The sequence below is a fragment of the Nelusetta ayraudi genome, unplaced genomic scaffold, assembly GCF_046127955.1.
Source record: "Nelusetta ayraudi isolate G7.1 ecotype Tasmania unplaced genomic scaffold, CSIRO-AGI_Nayr_v1 ptg000011l, whole genome shotgun sequence".
NCBI classification, from domain to species: Eukaryota; Metazoa; Chordata; class Actinopteri; order Tetraodontiformes; family Monacanthidae; genus Nelusetta; species Nelusetta ayraudi.
In genome coordinates this window covers 25,120,679-25,130,122 of record NW_027466061.1, presented here as the reverse complement: position 1 = coordinate 25,130,122, position 9,444 = coordinate 25,120,679, and the positions used below count along the sequence as shown (strand labels likewise).

Here is a 9,444-nt window from a genome sequence, read left to right as displayed (position 1 = left end):
CGAGAGGCACCGAAATGCAGGGACAAGGGCGCCGCCATTACTCCAACCCCCTGATTCAACACCGGAACTCAACGGAAGTTAGTTGATCTTTTTTTTAAATGTATTTTTTAATAATTGCGCAAAACAGTATAAACAAAAACAAACAAACAAAAAAAAAACCAATAGCAACAAAAACTATCGCCGGGCATGGGCTCCGCTATAACTTCTATACCGGAACTCAAGACCGGAACTCAAGACCGGAAGTTAGTTGATCTTTTTTTTTAAATGTATTTTTTAATAATTGCGCAAAACAGTATAAACAAAAACAAACAAAAAAAAAAAAACCCAATAGCAACAAAAACTATCGCCGGACATGGGCTCCGCTATAACTTCTATACCGGAACTCAAGACCGGAACTCAACGCCGGAAGTTAGTTGATCTTTTTTTTTTTTTATGTATTTTTTTAATAATTGGGCAAAACAGTACAAAAAAAAAAAACAATAGCAACAAAAACTATCACCAGGGGGTTGCATACATAAAGTGTTTTTACGGTTTGCACAATAAAAATAATTGTAGAAGGCAGATCAAAGACCAAGGAAATAATAATAGACTTCTTCAGCCAGAGTACCAGTGGGGAAGACCTCAAATTGGTGCCAAGTCATGGTAGCTAAACAGAGACACTCAATAAATAAGGGCAGAGCTGCCTCTTTTTCTTAAGGAAGCCAAGATCTGAGTTTTATAGTAGCCTACAAATTTACTTTTAAATGACTTTTTCTTACATTTGAGGACGATGTCCAACCGTATATTAAAACTATTTGAAAATAATAGCAGCATAAAAGCTATCAAGACCCTGAATCTATCTGCCTTCTACAATTATTTTTATCGTGCAAACCGTAAAAATACTTTTATGTATGCAACTCCCTGGCGATAGTTTTTGTTGCTATTGGGGTTTTTTTTGTTTGTTTGTACTGTTTTGCGCAATTGTTAAAAAATACATAAAAAAAAAAAAAAAGATCAACTTCCGGCGTTGAGTTCCGGTGTGGAGTCAGGGGGTTGGAGTAATGGCGGCGCCCATGTGTCTGCATTAAAAATACTTTTATGTATGCAACCCCATGGTGATAGTTTTTGTTGCTATTGTTGTTGTTTTTTGTTTGTACTGTTTTGCACAATTATCTAAAAATATATTTAAAAAAAAAAGATCAACTAGCTTCCGGCGTTGAGTTCCGGTCTTGAGTTACGTTATAGAAGTTATGGCGGAGCCCATGTCCGGCGATAGTTTTTGTTGCTATTGTTTTTTTTTTGTTTGTTTGTTTGTTTGTTTGTACTGTTTTGCGCAATTATTAAAAAATACATTTAAAAAAAAAAAAAAGATCAACTAACTTCCGGCGTTGAGTTCCGGTGTGGAGTCAGGGGGTTGGAGTAATGGCGGCGCCCATGGGTCTGTAGTTGGGTGCCTCTCCAAGAGTTCGGTACTCTTGTGGATTGCTTGTCGGTTATTTCAGTCCACCTGCATAATAAGGTAAATCATTCCGCATTCCGGGGGGGAAAAACTCTTGCATGCAAATAAATAATAGTATAACATTACCAACTATGTGGGTCATTGTGTATATCTCTCCATTATTATTTTCTGTATTTCTTCAGTGTCAAAAGGTGCGCTGCACAGCGGCTGCACTGCGGCAACGGCGTGCCATGTGTTTCGTTCTTTCTATTATACAGTCAAGCAATCTTTGTAGACACGCTACTTTTATTGTATGGCCGCTAGTTATAACAGTGCTCCTCAGGTAAAACAACCGGAAGCCAACGTCATCAACTCACACTAGATGTCTCTGCATATTGCATGGAACTTGGCTGCCATCTAGTGGTTAACTCTCGTAACACCACGTATGCCTTAATGTGTAGTTTACTCTTGTCCGTGTGTGTATACGTATGTAAGTCGCTATATGTGTAAAGACGGGCAGGATGAGAGCCTTTGAAATCGCCTTGCTGATCTTGTGGATTATTAACTCCTGTGGAAGATGACGGTCGAACTTCAGACTCAACTCAGTAGCAACACACAACACTGACTAATAAAGTAATATATCATATCATATCTATATATTTCTATGTGTAAATAATATAATAATGCTATGTGTAGTTTCTCTTTCTTATGCACCTTGCGCTTTAGGATCGGTTTGTTCATTTTGTTTCTACTGACTTGCACAAGAATTCCAGTGTACTTGTTATGACCTCTTTTTAACTTGTAAACATTTCGATAAACTTTATGCTATTCTATTCTATTGTAACTATGGAAATATCACGTAGAGCCCTGTGGAGGTGGTGTAAAACTACAGACATACATACTGTATATGTGTATATAATGTGTGTGTGTGTGTGTGTGTGTGTGTGTGTGTGTGTGTGTGTGTGTGTGTGTGTGTGTGTGGTGTACAAACAAGACGGTGCTATCCATCAATAGCGTAGTTTACAGTGTGTGTCAGGAAAGCCATTCATACAAAAAACACGTAAAGTGAGGAAACTGTGGTCTTGTCAGAGGAACTACTGTTCTCTCAGGTTGGGGGCATTTCACGCAAAGACAGAAGGAGTTCCTTATGGCCTTCTGTCTGATGACGAAAACAGTTCCAACCCAACCAAACGGCAGTTAGGGGGAAAGAGTGACGCAGTGTATGGCTGAGACGGGCGGTACATTTCGTCATTATATAATAAACCCGCTAACAGTTACCATCTGTCCAAACTTGTGCAACTTCCAAAATTTGCTTAGTCAGTGTCACAGCGTCTTTGTCTGGGCTGCTTTTCCGAAAAAAAAAAAAAAAAGGTTTTGCTTATTATGGGCTTGCGGTGAATAGATTTCTTATACAGATCACCGAGTGACTAAGTGGTGAGGGTCTGGACAGGTGCGTAACTCTAAACAGGAATCATGATGACACACGATAAACAATATATATATAAATAGCTTCCCAGAGTCCCTCCCTCTGGCGTGGATGTAAAGAATCTACACAACCGGTGTTACACAATACATAAACATTCTCACACATGTTCCCCGTCACCCCCAGCCCCCCCATGCACACATGCTCTCCTTCACGCCCACGCTCGATCGAGTTCCACAAAAAAAAAACCTCAATTGCCTAAAGTAGCTGTATGACACTTCAGTATCAGGAAGTCATGACTGAGTTGGTGTTGCTCACGTCGTCTCTCTGATTGTTTGTTTGTTCCCGTGGATTTCCCTGGTCCAGCGAACACACTGTTAAATTCTTTCTGCAGATACGTTTAGAAAATAGAAACATGTGTAGAGCCGAAGTCAAGGACACACTGTTCATTTTATTTCTTGGCACGCGACAAGCCGTGTTCATCTCCCTTCCAAACGTCCACTCTTTCAACAGAGCGCTAAACACATCTGGTGTATTCTTTTTTAGTTTTATGGAGCTCTATATATCGATAAATATGTATATAAATATGTATATGTATTGTGAAAAATGGGATGGTCAATAATATTACCCCCCTCTTGTAAAATGTAGCTTTCAAAACACACCTAATTAACCCATCAGCTTTCAAACCACACCTGTGCAGTCAATTGGCATTTTTGTGTAGTTAATTAAATGAAGTTGTTCCACTAGGGTCCAGGATGAAAAATCGGAATCCTAAACTTATGGGTTCAATAAGGTACTTTCAAAGGCCCAGCATGTAAAACTTTTAAAGAAGGCCGGTAAGTTCCTCTGGTTGAAAGCATTCCAACAGGTTGGCGACACAAGTTGACCTGAGGTCACACATTCTATCTGCGTGATTAGCCTGCATGGCTCAGGAGGACGGCTGGTCTGTCTGGAGCCGCAGGCACGATGACTCAAATGAATCAAAAAACACCACGCTGATACCGACAACACATACACGTCTAGTCGTGCCTCCCGCCCTCCCTCCTTCCCTCCGTCTCTCCCACCCCGACAGGGGAACAAGAGCTCATTTTAAGGCTCCGACACGCTCTGCGGAACCTCGCATTCGGCACGGTTCGATTCTCCGGAAAGGGACTGTGAGTGATGTCACCAATTTGAGGCTGGTGTAATACCGCAAGCTGCATGCACACTCACCCACAAAGTGCTGGAGGAGGATGAGGGGTGGAGGGGGTGGGCGAAGGGAGGGTGGAGGTGGGTGGAGCCGGTGCACCAGGGTCAGGACAGTGGGAGGGCGGAAAGGAGTTGGTTATTAGAAGAGAAGGAATATATAAAGCAGGAGAAGGGAGGAGAGGGAGCAAGTGGAAGGAAGGACAAGAGAGAAGGAGCTCATCTTCATTTTTTTCCAAACAAGATAAAGAGTTCAGACTGGAGCTTTAGAGCTGGTAGGTGGTCCTCTCTTTGCATTTTAGATTTTTTTTTTTACTTTTAATACAGTAAAAAGTTGAGTTCAGGATCTTGAGGTCTTTTGTTGCTTTTTTATCGTTCTGCCTGCGGTGCCCCCACACTACAGGCATGGGGGCACTGTGCGTATGTGTGTGTGTGTGTGTGTGTGTGTGTGTGTGTGTGTGTGTGTGTGTGTGTGTGTGTGTGTGTGTGTGTATGTGTTGTAACCGGACCTTGCTAACAGGGCTGCTCTGTGTCTTGGGTGTGCAGGCATTCGGACCTGTTGCGCAATAGTGGCTGGAATGCTGATTTAGAGTGAATGCGGCCCTTCCAGGACTGAACAGATTATGATTATTGCCAGCAGATCCCAGCACGAGGCCATAACTCACCCAAGGCACGGCACACACTGATGGGATTTTGACTAATTAAAAATCCATGTCATTGGTGTTTTTATTTGTCATTTGAACACAAGAGCAGGGGGAAGACCAAAAAAAACAAAAAAAAACTGTTTTTGGTAATGAGGAATGATTTACGCTTTAAGTTCAGATAGAACGAGCTTTTTCCCTCCCTCACTAAAGCTTGGTCCAAATCCAGGCTATTAGATTAATTGCATACAGTCTGCTCCAGTACTTTCCTTCTTAAAGAAACAAGTTCCCTAATACAGGCTCAGAGAAGAATCTGTGTATCGTTAATTCTTTCGTTTTTCAAAATGAAACCAAAGCAAAAAAGAAAAGAAAAAAAGCCTGCAACGTAACAACTAATTTGTTCAATATCTGTTTCGTCGACCAAATTGAAAAAGGAATAATGAATAATTTTTTCTGAATCCTGATTTTGCACTCAATTGGAAAAAGGAGAAAATGGACAACAGGTGAATGTCAAATTTGGATATTTTGTATTTGAGGCAAGATGTGTGCCCCAAAAGTTTACTAGTGCATGAATGCGAGATTTTTTTTTCTTACGTATGTGAGAGATAGCAACGGGCATCACAAAAATGAACACGTTTGTGCTTTTCAAACAAGGTCAGAGGGCGACCGGAAGATATGGCAAACGGATAAAATTGGTTGTTATTTGCATAAATTGCTCACAACCTTGAGGTTGCACTTTATTTGTCTCATGATCAGGTTATGAGTTCGCTTATATTCTAGCTGATTGGCATTCACTCTTTTATGATATGCATCAGCTCACAAAAATATTAGTCCAAAAGATTTTCAGTTGTTAAATGGAGTAGAAACCCTCCAGATCACACACCCTATCACAAATCAACGGATATAAAATTGGACCTTTGCCTGTTCAATTGACTGCAAGACTGTGATATGAGTCTTCATCTGTTGGCACATTGACAGTCGAACCAAAGCCCATGTGCCATTTGGCTGTAATTATGACGCAACCGACACTGTATTGGTGTGTTAACACGCGCTGACTACCGACATTATGTTAAATTTGTTTTGCTTTTTTGTTTTTTCGGGGGCAGAGGGTTGTCAAAACTCTTTTGTAAATATCAAGTGACAGTAAATTGTTCTACCAATGTTCAGATCTTTTGACAATTTGAATTTTGACGTCTTGGATTCCAAGATCCACACACAACAATCTCTTTTGTTTCTTTTTTTTTTTTTTTTTTTTGCCTTATGTTTCATTTTGAAAAACAAATGAACGAATGACACAAGAATAGAGAAGCTCTAATTACACACATGCTCCAAACCCAACCGGCTAATATTCTCCAGTCTAATGAGATGAGAAAAAAAATAAAACATTTTTAAAGCACACTGATGAGTTTTACTCTTCCTATGACCTCCAGCTAGCACCATGGCTGCCTGCAGTGACCTCCCTCTGCCTCTGGCCCTCCTGTGCTTGGTGCTCATCAGGGGCCTCTCAGCACTGCCGGCCTCTTTGGGGGTCCATCCCACGGGGGCACCACCATCACCAACGCCTTCAACCGATGACCCTTTCCTCTCCTCCGAGGACTACAACGACCAATACCCGCACAGCACCCACGTACCCGACAAGCAGCCTCCTACCAGCAGCGGCCCCCTGGAGCGCTGCGACTACAACCCCTGCGTGGAGAACCAGACCACATGCCAGCAGCCAGTGGCCATCAGACGGTGCCTGTGTCCGGGCTTCACGCTGCCCGACCAGGCCCCGCTGCCCCCCGTGCTGCGCTCACTGGCGTGGAACGGCTCCCAGGTGGCGGTCCGCTGGTGTGCTCCACACTCCCATGTCACCGGGTACCGGGTGACGGTGGGCGGGGCCGAGAGGGGCAAGTTCGGGACGGGTCAGAGGTCGGGCGGCCTGGGCGCCGTGGATCATATGACCGAGGTGTGTCTGTTGGCGGTGAACGAGGTGGGGGCGAGCGAGGCCGCGTGTCAGATGTACAGCGATGATGGCCATGGTGGTGGTGGTCTGCTGCTGACTCTGGGACTGGTGGGCGGCGCCCTGGTCCTCCTGCTGCTCCCCCTGCTGGCCGTCCTGCTCTGGAGGCGCAGGAGGCAGCGGAAGCAACGAGGCGGCGGGAGACAGTGAACAGAGAAGCCAAGAGTAACGAGGCCGGACGCTGGGCCAGATAAGAGACCCCCCCCGCAACCACCACCACTACCCCCACATCCCTCCCGGAGGCTCCGCTGGCCTCACTGCTGCTAATTAACTTAGACTGAGACCTTGAAAAAACGTCTGGCTTTCGTCGCACAAAAACACTTTTTTTCATCTTGGAAAATGAATGCGTAAAGAAACAGGTTTAAACTCGCTGGGAATGATCATCGCCTGGCGTTGCATCTGTTGGGTACATTTTGAAAAAGTTTCTCAACCGGTGGGTCGCTGAGCTGTTTTGATTGGGTCACGGCTTTGTGGGCATTTTCCTTTTTTTTTTAATTTAAAATATATGTATTTGTCTAGAAAATGTTGAGCATTTATTTTGCAGGACACACAATTTAATTCCATAATTTCAAATATATATTTACAAGACATGATGGAAAGTTTTCATTTTTGTGGACTAAATTTGAGTGCTGTGGAAAAAATTTGGGTCACGACTTCGTAATAATACTAAAAAAAAAATGTGGTGCTGAGGCTCCAGTGATTTCAAACCCTAACTCTAACCCCATGCCAGAAAAGAAATGGCACAAATTTGTGAGATCTGTGTGTGTGTTTTTTCACACACACACACAAGTCAGCGAGGAAGAAGTTAGCAAGAGGAGAAGAGGAGAGGAGCAGAAAGTTACACACCCTCTACCCCCCCAAGTATTAAGAGATAGGACTTAAAATGTCTCAGTGCGCAGAAAAAAAGTAGCTTGAAAACCAAATCACACAAAGTGCTCACTGTCGGACTTAAGGCGATAAAAAACCTGTCAAAACACAACTGATGAATGATGCATCCGTCTCTGGAACGCTCAGCTTTTCATAAATGTGCTTTTGCAGCAAATCTGATGCCATTTCTTCAAGTTGTAAAGACTTAAAGAGAATCACTGTGTTTAGAATTCCCCGAGTGCCGAGACTGTATCCAAAAGTATGTATAATATGAGTGACGGCTGCAGATGGTGCAGTCAGTAACAACTCTGGCATCATCATCTGGCAGGAGAAGGCAGCGAGGGCGAGCAGGCGGCAGACACGTCGCAACAAGCCGTCCAGCCGAGAAGAAGGCGAGTTTGGTGGCGATTGACGCTCTCTGTGAGAGTTCCTTGCTGTTTAAAAGTTGAGAATAATCGCACTAAAAAAGTTGACGTGCCATTTGGCTGTATTTATGCTGAACTGACAACAGATGGGAGACAGACACTGTATTGGTGTATTGGTGCGTTAACACATCTGACGACTAACATTATGTAAAAAACTGTTTTTTTTTTGTCATTTTTTTGTTGCTGTCCAAACCCTTGTGTAAATAAACAGTATAGTGTTTCTACCCATGTTCAGATCTTTCATTTTGCATCTTGGACTCAAATGGAGAAGACGTGATCAGAAGGCGTTTTGAGACATATACGTTTCTGCTTTTCAGACAAGGTAAAAGGGAAGCAATAAAAATAACATATAGGCATGGATAAAATTGTTGTAAATTGTCATTAGGAAATGCAATAACTGCATGAATTGCTCACAATGATCATGATGTCACATGATCAGATGATTGGTTTGCTTATATTACAACTTATAAGTGTTAAGTGTTGTCTTTTTAAATAAACCGCGTCAGCTCACAAAAACATTAGTCCGAAAAGATTTTCAGTTGTCAAATGTAGTCGAGAACAACTTCCGGGTCAAAGGCCTTGCCTCAAATCAAAGAACACGAATCGCCAGTGCAACTGTTCAGGATTTGAAAGAAACGATTCGTTGTTTCTTTTCTTTTTTTTTGTACACTTTGGTTTTATTTTGAAAAACGAATGAAAAACACAGTCTACCGAGGAGGAAGCGTGTTTGGTGGTGTTTGAAGCTTTCTGTAAGAATTCCTCACTGTTTAAGAGTCAAGATTAAGCAGACCAAAAAAAGTCAACAAACTCTTTCAAAGTAAATTGGCGTATTGGTGCCTCAACACATCTGACTACTAATTTTATGTAAAACTTGTTTTTTGTGTTTTGTTGTTGTCAAAACTCTTGTCTAAATAAACAGTACAGCGTTCTACCCAAGTTTACAATTTTTATTTTACATCTTGGACTCATAGGGAGAAGACGTAACAATCCAAAACACTTCATCAGTCTCCAGGAAACATCCCAGTGACCCTTTGACAACATTGGACCTTTGACGTGTACGGAGGGGGACCAGTCACAAGGCCACAGCGTGGTCTCAGAGGGAGGGACCATCACCTAATTTGTGGAGTTAACTCTAACCTATGAGTGGTCTATGTGGAGTCTATCAGGGAACCTTTCACCAACTTACTTGTAAAATTAAATGTGGACTGCGATTGAAAGCTGGTTAGAAAAAACAAACAAAAGTAAAAGCCAAAGATTTCCTGTCAAAGCTTTCAGGCTCGGCCATGTGTTTCCATCTGTCTTCCAGTCGGAAGTGGTGTAAGTGCACTGGTTGAGCTGGGCAGTCCAGAGCTGTTATTCCAGCTGTAGTCCAAGCAGGTCCGGGTCAAGATTCCACTCCCCCAACCATTCCGGTGGCCGGGCTGGGACACCAGTTCCAGGTTGGGCCACCAGCTCCGGGCTTGGACCCTCCAATATTTCCACCC

General features: G+C 42.9%; 1 protein-coding gene across 1 annotated transcript; it reads left to right on the top strand.

The window, feature by feature from the left end:
• Positions 1-4,165: 4,165 nt before the first annotated feature.
• Positions 4,166-8,180, top strand: LOC142885542 (LRRN4 C-terminal-like protein). The gene is made up of 2 exons (XM_076022124.1): positions 4,166-4,300; positions 6,097-8,180. The coding sequence occupies exon 2, from the start codon at positions 6,105-6,107 to the stop codon at positions 6,816-6,818; it is 714 nt and encodes a 237-aa protein (XP_075878239.1). The 5' UTR covers positions 4,166-4,300; positions 6,097-6,104; the 3' UTR covers positions 6,819-8,180.
• Positions 8,181-9,444: the final 1,264 nt, after the last annotated feature.

What these genes read in the sequence shown, in the direction of transcription:
- LOC142885542 (XM_076022124.1), top strand. Translation starts at nt 6,105, where the DNA reads ATGGCTGCCTGCAGTGACCTCCCTCTGCCTCTGGCCCTCCTGTGCTTG.